At 34.6% G+C, this 18,584-nt stretch overlaps 2 protein-coding genes across 2 annotated transcripts; one reads left to right on the top strand and one right to left on the bottom strand.

Moving 5' to 3' along the window:
• Positions 1-3,159: 3,159 nt before the first annotated feature.
• LOC145008758 (uncharacterized) lies at positions 3,160-3,588 on the bottom strand. Its single transcript, XM_078967367.1, has one exon. The coding sequence runs from the start codon at positions 3,586-3,588 to the stop codon at positions 3,160-3,162; it is 429 nt and encodes a 142-aa protein (XP_078823493.1).
• Positions 3,589-5,720: 2,132 nt separating this feature from the next.
• On the top strand, positions 5,721-7,224 carry LOC145012288 (uncharacterized). Its single transcript, XM_078971082.1, has 2 exons — positions 5,721-5,896; positions 6,306-7,224. Exons 1-2 carry the CDS (start codon positions 5,873-5,875, stop codon positions 7,191-7,193), a joined length of 912 nt encoding a protein of 303 aa, XP_078827208.1. The 5' UTR covers positions 5,721-5,872; the 3' UTR covers positions 7,194-7,224.
• Positions 7,225-18,584: the final 11,360 nt, after the last annotated feature.

Genomic DNA, 18,584 nt, shown 5'->3' with positions numbered 1-18,584 from the left:
GTGAATATCGTAATCCTGGCAGAGGCGCTTAAAGGATAATGTTGGCAGATGCACCTTATGTAGCGATGGATTTTGTGTCAATTTCTTAGGTCAATCCTTAGGAATGAATGAAAGAATGATAGTTGATTCTTAGGGTAAAACCTTAATAAATAAAGAAGACAATGAGGATGGGTAATTGGGTTGATTGTTTGATGATTGAATATAATAATTGTATTATTGTGGGTTGAAAATCCTATATGCTCTCCAGGCTCCCAAGCATGACCCACTCAGTTTTCTTTGTATCACAGGTATCGATACGAAGATATATTTCACGAAGAGATTAAAGGAGATGTAAAAATTTTAGTGTAAATGATGCATGTTATGTTTATGCTTATGTTTCTTTATCAGAACATGACATCCCGAGATTTTTGTTATATAATGAAAATACATTTCTTTAAAGAAATGCTTTGATAAATCTTTATCATATTTTGGGAACAAATTCCACAACTTTTTCTTTAAACGATTACTCTAATTTTAAAACAAAGCATAAACAAATCGGTCTTTTCTGGCCGTGAAATTGGGGATGTCACAATCCTGCAACCCAAGATCCTGAACTTTGACAATATAGGATCCCCAGGAAACAACCGGAAGATAAGATCTTCAGCACCCACATCTGCTCCTACTTGTGGTGCAACTCCGAACGAGCGAGCCCATGTGATCCAAGATCCTGGAAAAACCTTCATCACTCCCAATAACAATGATTATTGTAACTTCGTGAATAATAATACTTTTAATACTAACTCTATGGACCTTGATGCAGGAATGAGCCAGTTCATGGCCAAAGAACTCCAGCAGTTAAGGTAGATGATCTCGAGTATGCCCCGAGTGGTCCAACCTATAATAGAAGTATCCCCTACGAGCCACAGGATCTCAAGATTTGCTCCTGCGATAGCTTACACTGAAGTTCCAAAGCGCTTCCAAACTCCCAACATGAAACTTTACGATGGAGCTACAGATCCTGAAGAACATGTAACACAATATAGGGAAATAATGGACATCATCCCAATTCCCACACATTTGAAGGAAGCTTGTCTATGCATGGGTTTCGGTTTAACCCTCACAGGACCAACCTTAAAATGGCTTCTTAACGTTCCTCCTTACTCTATTACTTCGTTTTCTCACTTACTTAGTCTTTTCAACAATCAATTTTCTTGTAGCAGAACATTCGAAAAGATCACTAGTGATCTTTACCGAGTGGTTCAGGATCCTAAGGAGTCCCTTAGGGATTTTATGAACAAGTTTGGTAGGGAGGCTTTGAGTATCCCTAATATCAATATGGAAATTGTTGTAGAAGCCTTAAAATAGGCTTAAAGAAGGACTATCCTTTCTACAAAGACCTTGTAATGACTCCATGCAATAAGAATGAACGAAGTAAGAAACATAACACTAAGGTTCATAAGGCTCGAAGAAGACAATGAGATCCAAAAGAGGAGCAACCTACCAAAATGATACGATAACCTCAATAGGAAGGCCGAATCCTCGGTCCAGAGATCCTATAAGTCCAAACCATATTCCAAACCTGATCATCAGAAGGTTAATGCCCTTGAAGATTAAGGGGAGGAAGAATAATTTCCCAAGATCACTGACTATTACTTTTCTATGGATGTTTCAGGTTTAATTTTCGCTATGCAAGATCTTGGCGACAAAGAGAGATGGCAAAGAAAGGGAGAAAAGTCCATGACCTAGAAAGATAAGTCCAAATGGTGTGCATACCACGAGGACTTTGGTCATGTTACGAAAGACTGCATAACTCTCAGGATGGAGATCAGTAACCTACTTAGCAAGGGATACCTCAAAGATATCATTGGAAGAAGAAGAGAAAGATAAAAAAGGATAATGATTCTCATAAGATCCTAGAGAAACCAGGATCCCCTCATGGATGCTTTAAAAAGAAAGAACATCCCAGAGTTCGAAATAGTCAAAAGATCCTTAGTACTAATGGGATTCAATGGCGAAACAAAACATACGTCAGCGAAATAAACCTGCCTGTCTACATAGTGGGGGTAAACTCTACGCAACGGTTTTGCGTAATTGATACAATATCTTCCTATAATTTTGTATTAGGAAGACCATGGATCCACGAGATGAAAGCGTTCGCATCAATATACCATCAATGTGTGAAGATGCCCACCCCATGGGGGACATAAAAGATCACAGGTGACCAACAAGAATCCAAGGAGTGCTACAAGACCTCGATGAAGACTTCCATAATCTCACAACAAGCATAACAATTAATGCAAATGGAATGAGATGTACTAGAAGCCGGAGAACAAGATACAAAAGAAGGGCCCATTAACCTTAGGCATCCTGATATGAAAATACTCATGGAATCCTCACTGCCAGAAAACATAGAAGAAGATATAATAAAGTTCCTGAAAAAAAGAAGGAAAACCTTCGCTTGGAAGCATGGAGACATGATAGGTATAGACAAAAATATTATAACTCACAAACTTAATAGTGATCCTACTTTCAGACCAATACATCAAAAAAGAAGGAATTTTACACCCGAAAGGAATCAGATCATCCAAGAAGAAGTAGAAAAACTTCTTAAAATGTGGATGATCAAGGATGTCAAGTTCCCAAGGTAGCTAGCCAACATGTTTTTCGTATAAAAGAAGAATGGTAAATGGAGAGTATGTGTGGACTATATGGATCTTAACAAGACTTTCCCTAAGGATCCTTTCCCTTGCTACACATAGATTCCATGATAAATGCTACGACTAGCCACATACTATTAACATTCATGGATGCATCATCAGGGTTCCAACAAATTCAAATAGGACCATCTGACAAGGAGGATACTGCTATAATGTTATGCCCATTGGTCTTAAAAATGTAGGTGAAACATACCAAAGGCTAGTTAAACAGATGTTTAAGGATAAAGTAGGGGACAACATGGAAGTCTACATCGATGACATGGTGGTCAAGTTAAAGAAAGTTGAAGATCACCTCAAAGATATTGAATGAGCCTTCAACATACTAGACGAATACAACATGAAGCTGAATCCTTCCAAATGCCATTTTGGAATGAGAACAGGAAAGTTCCTTGGATACATAGTGACTAAAAGAGTAATAGAAGCAAGTCCGGAGCAAAAAATAGACATCGTTGATTTAAGATCTTCATCCTCTTTGTCTCTCTTCTTGAACAATCATTGAATAAACTATGGACACAGTTGGTAATGGATTTATCATGAATATATGGCAACGAAGAATTTTACACGACTCATTAAGTCCCATCAAAATTTGAATGAGCCTTTGATCTTCTAAGAACTTGTGAATTGCAACAGCAGACATGAAAAAGCAAGGTGGAATTGCTTGAATGATTCTTAATTCATCCCAAATTTTACTCAACTTGGTGAAATAAGCTGAAAAATCTTCTGATCCTTGTGACATAGAGTACAACTGTTGTTGAATCTGATAGAGTAAAGCACCATCGGCTTGTTTATAACGATGATTTAGTTCAATCAATATATATTTTGCAGTTTGAAGGAAGAGTGATCTCACTGCAAAGTTTTCGTGTACATAATTTAGGATCCAACTTATCACCATTGAATTAGCTCGAAACCAATTGGAATACTATGAATCGGATGAAAGAGGTTGCAGATTGATCCATCTAAAAATCCGATTTTGTTTTTCACATCTAAATCAATCTTCATTGATCGCTTCCATTAATGATAACTAATAACATTGAATATAGATGTTACACTAAGAGAATTTCGATTATCAAAAGAATTAAAGAAATATAGACTAGATTGATCAAGAATTGAAGAATTAGTAGGATTTGATTGAGACATTCTGATTGAATTGAGAAAAGAAATGACGAATTAAACAAACGATGATGAAAAAACTATTTCAAAAAAAAATCAATTCAATAAGAAAGATTAAGAACCAAATCTGATACCATGTTAAGATCAAGAGAGAGAAATTTTAATCATTCTTTCATTGACTGAATTCGTTAGGTTACAAATGAACTGAAAGAGATTATTTATATACAATGATTTGTATAAAACTCAGGGGCGTATCTAGTACCGCCCAAGGTAGGTCCTATGACCTACCTAAAATTTCAATTTCATTTACAAAATATATTGTAGAAAAAGTAAGAACTATCTTAGAAAAATAAGAAACCTAACTTGAGTTTGTTTTTTTTAAATGTATTAAAAATCATTTCAAAGAAGAAAAAAAAAATAAGTTATTAGGATCAATTTGTTATTTTAAATTATGGGATTGATAACAAAAAATTAACTACTCTTAATCGGTACTCTAAAAATATTAATAAATAAATAAATTGTTGTAATAAAAAGAAGCCCACGTGTTAAAGATTCTCGCTCTCCGTTCACCGTTTTATCAATGAACTAATAGTTTTTCATTAAAAACGTACTTTTTTTTAATTTATATTTCAATCGTTTTGTTAAAAAATTTAATCGGTTGTGTCTGATCGGTTTTAACATGGTGGAACTGATTCGTCCAGTTTTTTAAGGTCTACGACCCGACTCTAGACAAGTGTTGTTGAATTTTTTTTATTGGTTTCACTTAATTTGGGAACTACGTGATTTTTTGGTCTATAAAAGACAATAACAGTTGTAACTAACTTTTAAGAGTAACTGTAATTGAAGCTCTACATTTTTTGTAGCTAGTGAAGCATCTTTGATTCAAAGAAAAAACTAAGCATGTAAATAACATGAAAGTACCGGTCTTCCTCCGATAATGGAATCCAAAAAACTTAAAGGATTGATGGAAATTTTGGGTTGATCATAATTTTCATTTGGGGAGGACGATGATTTTATACTTCAATGCTTATAAATCTCAATTAATTACTGATGTCAAAAGAGGAGGAACATACCTAGATATTGGTTTTTCTCCAATTGTCAAATTTGATCACGTATACAATATTGATGAAAAGATCAGTGATTTTTCATCTGACTCGTACGTTTTAAGTAATAATCGTTAGTGATATGATAAGTTGCTTAATTACCTGTTTTTGTCTTTCTTTGGAAAAAAATAATAATTTTGCATGTCCCTTCATGTCACAAGAAAGCATAATGAAGAATGAGTGAAAAGATGTTGCATGAAGCGGACAAGCATTACTTTCTCCAAGTCACAAACAGAGAATATAAAACACTCCACTTTGCATACCTGCAAAATTCCACTCACATACAAAATCACTTTAACAAAGATTCTGTTAATTTACTTTTATTCTCAAAATTATTGACTCAAATCATTTAGCTGTTTTTTAATTTGAAATTAAAAAAAATCTTTATAATATTCATAGTAAATAAGCATTAATTATAATGTATGACTTAATGTCTAAATAATAACCATACGAAAATCTCTACAACTTAAAAGAAGTTTATAACGATGATATGGAACTAAACGTCACAAGATTCTCTTCAAACATAATAACTTATTTTCAAAATGAAAAAAAAATAAAAAATAAAAAATAATTCATGTAATTATATAGTTTTACGTAGAATAAATAAAACAATATCGGTTTAATTGACATTATTTTACAAAGCCATAATTTCTTGTTTTAAGAGACATAAAGTATAACATTACAATAGTTTAATAAGCAATTTTTACAAATAAGGTGTAACGGTTTTTTTTAGAAAATAGTGGGTGAAGACAAAGATGCCCCTCCCAAAATAAATAAATAAATAAATAAGGTAGTAGCTAGTGAGTTGAGCGAGCCAACCCGCACCTCCTTCCAGTGTGTTGGTTTGCTTTATGAGTTATGACCACCTCCAATCCCTCCAAAAGTGGGTGGGTGTCTGTAGTCTCCTTTTTCTCATTCTCTCTCAACATCTCCACGAACTTTCCCTTTTCTTGAGATCATCTAATGGATGCTGCTCAGTGGTCGGAGGTAACCTAATCTCAGTTCAATTATATATATAAAGACCATGCATATGTCTGTCTGTCTCTCAGTCAGTCTTAGATTTTTAACTTTCTAACTAGGGTTTTATTTGTTTCTTGCTTTTGATGATGGCTAGGTTTAGTTTTTTGCACTTTTAAAAGAGATGATGGTGTGTACCATGTTGTTGTTCAACCACTAATTAAACCCAAATCTTTGAGTTGTGTTTGTCTGTATTACATATCTCATAATATTGTTCTTGAAAGTACTTACTACACTTTCTTTACTTTCCCTTTTAAATTCCCTCCTCACTCAAAAAAGTTGACCTAAAAAAAGCTTTTCTTTTTGAGACAAACTGATTTGGATTTGATAGCATGGAGTCATGTGTTCCTCCTTTTCTTTTTCTTTTTCAACTTTTCAGGGATTGGGAGTGGTGAAATCCATGGAAGAAAAGAAAAGTATTAGACCACAAAAGCCACAAGCTTTGAACTGTCCAAGGTGCAATTCAGCGCACACAAAGTTTTGTTACTACAACAATTACAGCCTCTCTCAGCCAAGATACTTTTGCAAGACTTGTCGAAGGTACTGGACCGAAGGTGGATCTCTAAGAAACGTTCCGGTTGGCGGTGGTTCACGGAGGAACAAGCGATCGTCATCAACATCATCATCATCATCATCAGTACCATCTGCAGCAGCAGTAGCAGCTTCGATATCTAAAAATCAGCACCAGATGATGATGGCCCCACCAGCACAAAGCATGATCACACAAAACCCTAGCAAGACTATGATCCTAGGTCAAGGTATAGGTAGTCAAGGTCAAGGTGGTCAAGACCTAAACCTAGGTTACACAAACATTTCTCTTCAATTTGGTAACTTGCCATTCAATCCAAACACCACAAGCACCTCCAGTACTCAGTTCTCAGCCATGGAATTCTTGAAAAGTGGATTTGCTGATCCCAGAGAGGTGATGATGAACTCATTACCAAACACCATGATCATGAATTCTCCTGCAGGTTTGAATTTTTCTCTTGATGGATTTGAAAATGGTGGAGGTAATTATCATCATCATCATCATCATCATCATCCACAAGGAGGAGGTAGTGGGGTATCTAATCATCAAGGCACCATGAGTACTATCACCACAACTGCTGGTACAAGTGCAAATGCTAGGCTATTATTTCCCTTTGAAGATCTGAAGCCTATTTCAACATCAAATAGTGACTTGCTTGAGGCAACTAGAGGGCAAGGAGAATCTTCAAGTGGGTATTGGGGTACAGGTAGTGGAGGATTAGGAGGTGGATCATGGTAAATATATAACGGATCGAAGAATTTGAGTTCAAGTTTTGCTTTTTTCTTGATTTTTAGTTGTTTTTGAACTGTAGAAATTGTGGGTTAATTAAAATATATATATATATATATATATATATATATATATATATATATATATATATATATATATATATATATATATATATATATATATATATATATATATATATATATATAGTAATTACTGCATGTAATTTTACAAAAAATAGGTTAAACCATTTTTCTTTCCTTTTTGGTTTCAAGAAATGTCTGGCCGATGGTGGCAATTTTCTTTCAAGATCTTGCAAATTAACATTGGAATCGCACACCTTCATGAAAGTAATAATGGAAGTGGAATTTACCTGTGCGACAAGTACTAGGCATGAATTCCATGATGCACATGGTAGACCACTTAAATGCAGCCACTTTATCTAAAGAAAATATGGGAGACTTGCGTTAATTATCATGGAGTGACACCACTTACGGGTGCATATATAATTTAATAAATAAAGCATTTGAAATCAATTACATTTTTCTATGATGGATGTGTTCATAGATATCTTTTTATATATTAGATGTACGTTTTTTTTTGTTCAATATATAACTGTTAAAATTTTGTAAATATCAAGATATATATAATCATATACAATAAGTTTACAATATTTAATCATAAATTCATAATGTGTTCTCTTTTTTACATTTAGACATTGTAGGTACGTTGTTAATCAATCATGCACATATGACCATGTTACTTCATCAGATGGATGGTAATTGTTGTTGATCATTCAGTGTGATATTAAAAGGAATTGCTGTATAATAATAATAATAATAATAATAATAATAATAATATTAAACTGCATGTATAATAATAATAATAATAATAATAATAATAATAATAATAAAAAAAGAAATTGCTGGATTTTTTTATTAAACATTGGAAGGATATGATAGTTTTGGAATGATAGAAAAGAAAGAATAACTTTTTCTTTCATTATAGTTTTTTTTTAGGGATAATGATTTGAAAGGGTAACGAACTTTCGATTTTGTTTACATTTAGTCACTAAACTTTTTTTCGTTATCTATTTGTCATTGAACTACTGAAACTGTTCACATTTTACCCTTATGACCGGCTATTAGCGGTCATAAGGGTAAAATGTGAACAGTTTCAATAGTTTATTGGCAAATAGATAACGAAAAAAAGTTTAGTGGTTAAATGTGAACAAAATCGAAAGTTCGTTTCCCTCTTAAAAGTTCAATGACTAAATGTGAACAAACTTCCTATTGTATTATGTTTTAGCAAATTATTTATTTTTGTTTAATTGTACGTAGCAACATTTGTTGATGAAGAAATCTATGAAATAAAAAAATAAAATGTAACATTCGGATTTTCAGGTATCATAATTTAAGTAATTTTCTTTTTAGTTAAGAAGAGCGACTCAACGAGTTGACGCCTCAACTCGTCGAGTAAGGTCGCGACTGATGACTCGGATTAATGAATGGACTCAACGAGTCCGCGCTGTTGGCAGAAACCCTAAATCTTTGGGCCCGAGCCATATTTAAAGGCACTTATGGCCTTCAATTGCGACTACCTTTCCCATAAGTGAGAACCCTAGCGAGCTTGAGTGTGTAGAGTGAGAGGAAGAGCTATCTTGAGCTTTTTAGTGTGATAGATATGGACCCTTCTAGGTCCAGAGAGCCGAGAACATGAAGCTTTAGTAGAGTAAACATTGGGTTTCGAAGTTAGGAAGAATTTATGGGATTTTTATGGTATATATAGTTACTTTCATCTTACATAGATATGAAGTATTTTATATAAATTACGTGCTATGTATGCATATTATTTGAATACTTGATGTCTATGCTGGATGAACGATTTATACATGTTTTTAAAGATTAAAACGGTATATTTATTTTATATCTACAAATATGTTGAGGATGAAACATGGGTAGATGAAATAGTTGGTGTGTGATGAAATAAAATGATGAGAGATAGGTGATGAAAAGGTGATGATAATTAGGTAAATAGACGATGATGAATATGTGATGTAGGATGAAAGGAGATACCATAACGTTAACCGGCAATGTGGCGATGTAGTCATCTACGAGAGTATAGATGGCGACCACAGACTATTCTAGACAACCCAGTGGAAACACGAGCAGGCCCATAACCTGTAGGTGATTAATTACGAGTTCAGACGATGTTGTAACTACGTATTCATGCGATGATACTCTAACTCCTTACTATGAATTACGAGTTCAGACGATGTTGTAACTACATATTCATGGGATATCACAAATTTTGCATTTTAAACCAATGGTCATAATTCACATCAGTGAGAATGGTTCATTTTTTTGTAAAACCAAAATCAGATTGGAAATTTTGATTTTTTATTTTGGAAAATGTCAAACCATTGGGTTTTTATTTCGGTTTCGGTTTTTTTTTTTATTTTTTACATATATTTTCAGGGTTTTTTTTTTTCATAGATTTCTTCATCAACAAATGTTGCAACAATTTACCAAAAATAAATAATTTGCTAAAACATAATACAAGAGAAAGTTTGTTCACATTTAGTCATTGAACTTTTTAGAGGGAAACGAACTTTCGATTTTGTTCATATTTAGTCACTAAACTTTTTTTTGTTATCTATTTGCCACTAAACTATTGAAAATGTTCACATTTTACCCTTATGACCGGTAACAGACGGCCATAAGGGTAAAATGTGAACAGTTTCAATAGTTCAATGGCAAATAGATAACGAAAAAAAATTTAGTGACTAAATGTGACAAAATTCGAAAGTTCGTTACCCTTTCACGTCATTATCCCTTTTTTTTAATAAATAATTGTTGGATACATTAATTGTTTTAAACATTTTTCAAGTTGTTTGTCAATTGTAAAGCAAATGACAACTGGTCAATTATTTTAATAGCTATAGTAGATATGTTTAAGTTATATGGGATATCTATTAAGTTTTCTTGTGTTTTAGGTTATAAATTTGAGTGGTGCTTAACTATTTATTGTATTCAACATGGTAACCGTATGTTTCTCTTAAAAAAAAAAACTTAAGTTTTTAACCTTGTAAAAACTTTATGCCTCTTTGTATTTTTGGCAGCTTACGCGTTCGAACAATAATTCACCTTTAGAGAAAATGACTTAAAAGTCCAACGAAGTTTATATACTATTCATAAAATTTCAATCGTATTTTGTTTGTTCAAAAAAACTCATCGAACTTAAGATTTTATCTAAAAAGTCCAACTAAGTTACATTTTTATTTAATTTTATGGAAGTTAAAGAAGAGAAACAGATGACGTGGCTTATTACCATATTGGAAAAATGATTTGTCAGACTAGCGAAGTTTCCAACCCGTTCAAAGAACCTCAATCATATTTTGTCTGTTAAAAAAAACCCAATGAAATTAATCTTTTGAACAGACAAAACATGATTGAGATTTTTTTAACGGTTTGGAAACTTCGTTGGGCTTTTTTAGACAAAATGATCAATTCGTTGGGTTTTTTTGAACAGACAAAACATGTTTAAGGTTTTTTGAATGGTTTGAAACTTCGTTGTCCTTGTAAGTCATTTTCCCTTCACCTTTAATATTGTATGCAATTAGATCATTAATTTTCAACAAGTTGTATTAGAGCATACTTATTGTATGTCGAAGTATATGCCAAGGTTACTGATAGTTGATAAAGGTGAAGATGTTCAAAAATCTGAGAAGAACAATAGTTACGTACATTATTTGATGCTTATGAAGTTAAATTACTCGGTATGGGCTATAAAGATGTGAGTGAATTTGCAAGCATAAGGAGTGTGGCATGCAATTCAAAATAAAGCTATCTATCAAACAATCCTGGAGGATGTGTTACTTATGTTAGCTGAGAATGACACAACTAAAGAAGCATGGGAAACGCTTAAAGTGATGTATATAGGCACCGATTGGGTAAAAGAGGCAAAAGTACAAACCTTGAGAAGTGACTTCGAGGTTATCCGAATGAAAGACAGTGAATTGGTGGATAATTTTTCACGAGATTAAATACCATTGTAATCGATATTCGATCTCTAAGCAAAAAAATTAAGGAAGTTGTGGTGGTAAAGAAATTTCTTCGAGCCGTCTCATTATGATTTATTCAAATCGTAACATCTATAGAACAATTTGGAGGCGTAAAGAACATGATTTTAGAAGAGGTTGTGGGTCGTTTAAAAACCCGTGAAGAGGAGCTTCGGGGTTTTTGAGAACAAGGAGACAAACCTTCCTTGTTGGTTACACTTGTCGAGTAGGCATCACAAACCAAGAAACCGGAATGAGGGGATCTCGTCAAACACCTCAAAGAATATAGATAGTTGTGGTGGCTAAGGCCAACGAAGAGGCCGAGGACGAGGGTTTGGCCGAGGAGGTGGCCATGAAACTAATGCAAAACAGAATGACCACAAAAAGGATAAAAGCAAAGTAAAACGCTTAAAATGTGAGAAGTTTGGTCATTATGCATCGGAGTGTCTGGAAAAGAACCGTGATGATCGGCAAACCTCACTAGTGTTTAATTTAATTCGTTAGTTTTACATTTATAATTCTTAGTGTAATGTTTGGTTTCCTGTTACACATTTAATTAAGTATTTATCTATTTATTTTGAGAGAAGGACTCGACGGGTTGGTAGCCCTGACTCGTCGAGTAAAAGGTAGTTTGTATGCGGGGGTTTTAGTGAGCTACTTGACGAGTCGCAACCCTGACTCGACAAGTAGGATAGGCTGGATGAAACCCTAATCTTTAGGGTTTTCACCCTATTTAAGCATCATATCTGGCCTCCAGTCTAGCCTCCATCACCTCCAAAACCCTAACTTCAAAACCCTAATCCACCATAAGTGATCTTGAGCTATTTTGTTTCTTGCCATTTTTTAGTTTTATTTGGTGCCTTTTGAAGCTTTTGGAAGAAGTATAAGATAGAAGACTCAAGAACAAAGGGGTAGATCCAGGAACTACACTCCATTAGCTACATTTTCTGTTAATCAAGTTTCCAACTTGATCATTCTTCTCTTAGATCTATTTGTTTCCATTTTATGAAAGTTTTGATTCAAGAACCTTGGTCCTTGGAGATAGAACGTCCCAAGTAGCTCATATCTAACATCTAGGATCTAGGGAGGGTTCCATGGCATAAAGGTGCAAACTTTATGACCATGGAAGCCCCATACAAGCATATAAGTAAGTTTATGGTCTTTTTAGCCCTAAAAGACTATGCATGGAAGGAAAGCTTGGAGCTTTATGGGTCTAACAGATGTTAAGACCCTAGATCTAGGTTTGTATGCATTGATTTGAGACTCTATGGCTTTTTGGACAAGATCCATGTCTTATAGGAATTAGGGTTTTGTGTAAACCCTTTTAGAAGAGTTGTGGATGGGTAAAGTTGGAAACTTTACCCTTAAAAATGCCTTTCCAGCGGGCAAACGAACTAAGAACCTTGGATCTAGAAGATAGGGGCTTAATCCGTTAAGTTGGTCAAACAGAAAAAAGGACTCGGCGAGTCCATAAGGGAACTCGACGAGTCATGTCGTGTTGTCCTGATTTCAGTTAAGTAGAACTCGACGAGTCTTTAGAGGGACTCGATAGTGGATGAGCCAAGTTGCAACTTATCGACTCGATAGAACTCGGCGAGTCGAAAGGTTTACTCGGCGAGTTGGTCAACCCAGAATGTTGACTTTGACCAAAGTGTTGGTTTTAACCATGGGTAAAATGGTCATTTTACCCTATGAAGAGTTATTAGTTTTTGATTAAGTGTTATTATGGAAATTATAGCCAGAGAGTCGCCGGAGCAGCAGACTGGGATTCCTTACTTAGGTTTTTAGTAGCCAGTCATACGAGGTGAGTTTTCCCTTTAGTAGGAACGTGTCTAAGGCACCAAGGCCGGCCCGTAGCATGATGTGTTTGTATCCGAGTGTGGGCGGGGCCCATATCTCATAGCTGATTTTGATTATGGATATATGCATGATTGACAGATTTAGTTATACTTGTTGTCTGTGTGATACTTGTATGTTGTCTAGTAGTTGAGTGTGGGTGGGGCCCATATCTCATAACAGATGAGTGTGGGTGGGGCCCATATCTCATAGTAGCCGAGTGTGGGCGGGGCCTGTATCTTGAAGTAGCTGAGTGTGGGTGGGGCCCGTATCTCAGAATCAGCAGGAGTGTGGGTGGGGTATGTATCTCCTAGTTAGCGGAGTGTGGGCGGGGCTCGTATCTCCATGAGTATGGGTGGGGCCCGTATCTCTTAGTTGCATGTCATGTGTGTATGGTATGTAGTAGTTTGGGGGAGCTCACTAAGCTTCGTGCTTACAGTTTTTAGTTTTGGTTTCAGGTACTTCCAGTAGCAAAGGGAATGGCTTGGGATGATCACATATCACACACCATAATCTTTAGCCTGGGAGTAGACTTGGCAAGCGGGTCGTGTCGTGTCAGGTTCATGTCGGGTTGGGACATTAAACGGGTTGAGTGTACTTAACACGGACACAACACGTTTAATAAACAGGTTGCAAAAGCTGACACAGACGCGACTCCGTTATAACCGTGTCAACCGGACACGACCCGTGTAACCTATAAAAATTGTGAAACCCGCCAACCCGTATAACCCGACACGACCCGTGAATCTGACATAAATTGGTAAACCAAAGTTAACATTGTCACTTTGTCATCAAATATCAAAAACAAAATAACTAAAAACAAAAGAAATTGAAAGTTCACGTAATCATCCAAATGTCATGAAATACCAAAAACAAAAGAAAGTGAAAGTTCAAGACTTCAAATAATCATCCAAACGACCAAAATATTAAACATATTACAATCCAACAAAAAACCAAGTTTAATACCAACAAAGACTAAAAGTTCAAAACATATCAAGTCTTTTTCAAGCTATTTCTTCTTCATCCTTCTTTCTCAACATAATCCAGATTGTTGTGTTTGAGCACCAGATGAGTCACTTTCCTTTGCATCTTCATCAACATCAACCTTCAATGTAATAACCTTGTTGCATAAATCTTCAATTTCAGGTTGCAATGATACAACAAATACAAAAATAGATATTAGCATACAAATGAAAAAAATAATAATAATAAAGTTGTAGTTTTTATTATAAAAAAAAAAAAAAAAAAAAAAAAAAAAAAAAAAAAGTAACAAAGCAGTTTTTTTTAATGTGCAGTTTTTAACAATAAAAACTGTAATTTTAATGTGCAGTTTTTTTATCATTTTTTGCAGAAAAACTGGAAAACATAATAAAAATGTATATGAATTTTTTAGTTTCTTATATTCTTTAAAAGCTCAATCTCTAAGACAAACAAGTACTTCAACGGTTTCTGCCTTTAATGAGCTCCGGTAAGCATCAAGAACTCTTCCTCAATACTAAAACCATATTCAGAAGCAACAGTGCTAATTGAAATGGCCAAAATATCTCTAGCCATTTAAGAAACAATGGGAAACCGTCCTTGAAGGGATTTCCAATATTCCAACACATTCAAATCACCAATTCGAGGTAGTTTTGGCTCTTCTAAATATGATTCCAATTCAGATTTACCATCGGTGGTAAACTCGCAACTAGAAAATTCATCAAAATCCTAATAGAAAGATTAAAGTTAGACAACAAAAATAAATAAAAAACAAAAAAAAGAACATTTTTACCGTCATATACGTGTCGGACAAGTTTTCATTAAATTTAGGAGAGGGAGGTGAGCTTTCACTTGCCTTGGACTTGGTATTAATGGCTACATACTCATCAAACAAGGAAAATAACTTTTTTTTAAACAAATCTATCTCGAGATCGAAAGTTTTGCCATATACCTTTTTTAAATCCTAATCAATAACTTGAAACTTGTAACGAGGATCAAAGATAACAGCAATACCCATGATTGTACTAAACTCGGACCAATATTTGTGAAATTTCAAGTTCATCCTAGTTGCCATGGTCTTTATAAAGTCATTGTTACTTACCACCTCCTCTTTCAAAAGCAATCCTATCTTGAAAACATTAGGAAAATAAAGATTGGTTGTTGGATACTTGGAACCGGAGAAAGCTAAAGTCACTTCATGAAAAACTTGCAAAAACTTACGAATTTTTTCAATCTTGGACCACTCTTGAGAACTAGGACAATGAACAAAATTAGCATCGGTCTTTGCCATTTGAAGAAGTGCTTTTTTGTAAAACAATGCATTATCTAGAATGAGAAATGTAGAATTCCAACGAGTAGAGACATCTTGTCTTAACCCTCTAGAGGACTCAAGACCAACATGTTGAACGGCACGTAAAAACGTATTTTTCCTGTTTTGAGAACCCTTGAAATACTTAACACATTCTCTCACTTTTTTGACAGCTTCATCTAATTCCTTTAAACCATCTTGTACTATCAAGTTGAGAACGTGAGCACAACAACGAACATGGAAATAATCATCATCACACAACAAATCCAAATCCAATTTCAAAGCATCAGCATAGAATCATTCGAAGATGCATTATCTAAGGTTATAGACATTACTTTATTATGAATTCCCCATTCTTTTAACAATCCATAAACTTTTTTGGTTAATGCAACACCAGTATGGGGAGGAGGCATGAGAGTGAAAGCAAGAACTTTCTTTTGCAAACACCAATTTTGATCAACAAAGTGAGCAGTTAATGAAATATACCTATCGGTGGTCACAGAAGTCCAACAATCAGAAGTTAGTGCTACTCTACCAGGAATAGATTGCAACACATCACAAAGTTTACTTTTTTCAATCAAATACATGTTTTTTTATCGCACTTTTTATGGTGCTTCTACAAAAGGTTTTCACTTCCGGGTTCAAGTAAGCAAAACAGTTCCTAATACCTTCATATTCAACAAATTGAAGAGGAAGATTGTGTCTAGCAATTGCAATTGCAACTAATTCACCAAATTCATCATGTTTATACATGGCAGATCGAGTTCCAAATGAACCATTAGTGCTGGGTTTTTTATCAAAAGTTGACCAACATCAGCATAATTATTTGTGTTACAGGACCTAGCATGTCTAAGCATATTCCCTGTCCCATGACTACTTTCAGCAATGTATTTAGTCCCACTTTTCTTGCATTTACACCGAATATTTCAATTTTCATCTAATTCATCAATCATTTCAAAATGTTTCCAAACAGGGGAAGTAAGCTTACATTGGCGTTTCACAGGGTTACCAAATAAGTTTGGTTTCAGTTTCTTTGCTTTCACCTTAGTAGATTTAGCGGCTTTAGAAGCTTTAGAACCTGATGGAACTTCTGCTTTATTTGGAACGCTTCCAACCTCCTCTTCACTTTCATCACCAGACAAGTTAATAGCTTCATCCATTGTAGTTAGCTGTAATAAAGACAAAGAACAGAAAATGGGTGATCATCTTGTATAGTTTAGTACTTGGTTGTAAAGACAAAGAACATATGAACCTACCTGAGAGAGGCGACGAAGTTGTGAAGGACAAATGGAGAGTGGAGAGGCTGAGATACGCTTGGTGAATGAGACGTCGGGAGGGGTGAACCGGTGAAGTCGTGATTCGTGAAAAATAAACGAAACAGAAGAAGTCGTTTAATTGACTAATCGCATTGCTGAAATCTGAATGGCGAATACTGATTGTTGAAGTGATAAAGTCGAACTGTCGAAGGTCTGAACTCGGAAGTCGGAACAGATTTGAATGACCCAAAAAGAAGGAGGGATCGAGGGAGGCAAAGCGGATAGGATATGATTACACAAGACTTGTGAAATGTGAATACAAAATTAGATTAGGTTTTTGGAACATCTTGTGAATCCTAAACCCTAATGGACCCGTCAATTGGATTTTATTTTTTACCAGCCCAAATATTAACAAGCCCAATATTGTTTTTATTATAATTTTAACTATATATAATATATTTATAAAATATAATAATTTTAAAATAGTATATATAATTAAACGGGTCATCATCAAGTCATCTTCCTGTTGAAAATATTGACCCTAACCCTACCCGTTTATTTTTCGTGTCATGTCGTGTCAACTCGTGTACATAAACGGGTCGAAATCTCTGACCGTAACCCGCTAACTTTGTGTCGAGTTATCGTGTCGTTCCAACTTTTGCCAAGTGTACCTGGGAGTTTTACTCTGATATATTTATATGAGATTTTGATATGTGACAGATATCATGATAATTTAGGATACCTGATTCACGATTTTATTTATGATATTGGATGATTTTTGAATTTAATAATGATTTGAAAATAAAATTTTTGGACCATATTTTTGGGATGTTTCACTTAGTCTATCACATCTAAACCAACACCTTACAAGCAGTGAACTTGATCAGATTTAGTACAGTTTTGAAAAACAAGGGTTTCGAACTCAAGGATAACGATAGTAAATTAACATTAGAAATTTTGATTATAGGTTATACTAAATAAAAATGAAGTAGTAAAAAGGGGGATTTTAATTATAAAATCTCAAGTAATAAATAAGTAAACTAATTAGATAAACTAATTGGTCACGAATCACTTTAGGTACTTTCATTTAAATCGGATTACATCTAAAAAACTGTAACATCCCAAAAATCATGATAAAATTTTTCATTTTTGTAAAATCATTTCCACAAGAATACATGGATAAACAACCATTGTTTTTAAATCATATCCAAGAAAATCAGAGTATCTAGTCAATCTCTCAAAACATAAAAATTGAAATCAACAACTGTAAGTCAAAGCTTAGTGAGTTCCCCTAAAATACTCCACACAACAATACATAAACAATGCATACACATAGGCCCATAACATAAGACTAGATTCCCCCCAAGCCCACAACATAAGGTTGGATTACGCTCTTGGCATTCAGATTATGATTGGATTGCTCCCGAGCCCATAACATATGATTAAATTTTCCTCTTGGCCCACAGCTTATCACGGGATTGCTCCCGAACCCACAACATAAGACTTGATTTCCCTCCCAGCACACAGCTTATGATTGGATTGCTCTAGGGTTTGATGGCTTACAACATAGAGCATTATTGCCTCAACCCAACCACACCATGTCAACATATGCAAACAATAATCAATAACCAGCAAGTACAGGAAATCATGCAGATCTACCAATCTAACATATCACTACAATATAACAACATCCTATACATAAGGATACATAACACATTCTAATAGGCCGATGTTGGTGCCTTCGATCCACGCGGACGGTGAGGAAACTAACCATCTGTCACAACTAGCCTTTTGTGGCTAAGAAATTTTGTCTTCATCTAAAGATCAACTCTTCTATAACTTGTAATCTAAGCTGATTACAAGTGATATGCTCATTCAAAATCAACCATTTGAACCAAAATTCCTGAGCAAAGTTCAAAACTTAATTCAATACATCTCATATACTCAACTATGGGTTTGAAACC

Source organism: Lactuca saligna, chromosome 8 (assembly GCF_052625555.1).
Source record: "Lactuca saligna cultivar CGN05327 chromosome 8, ASM5262555v1, whole genome shotgun sequence".
Classification (NCBI taxonomy): domain Eukaryota; kingdom Viridiplantae; phylum Streptophyta; class Magnoliopsida; order Asterales; family Asteraceae; genus Lactuca; species Lactuca saligna.
The sequence above is the reverse complement of the archived record's forward strand: the minus strand, read 5'-3'. Positions and strand labels throughout refer to the sequence as shown.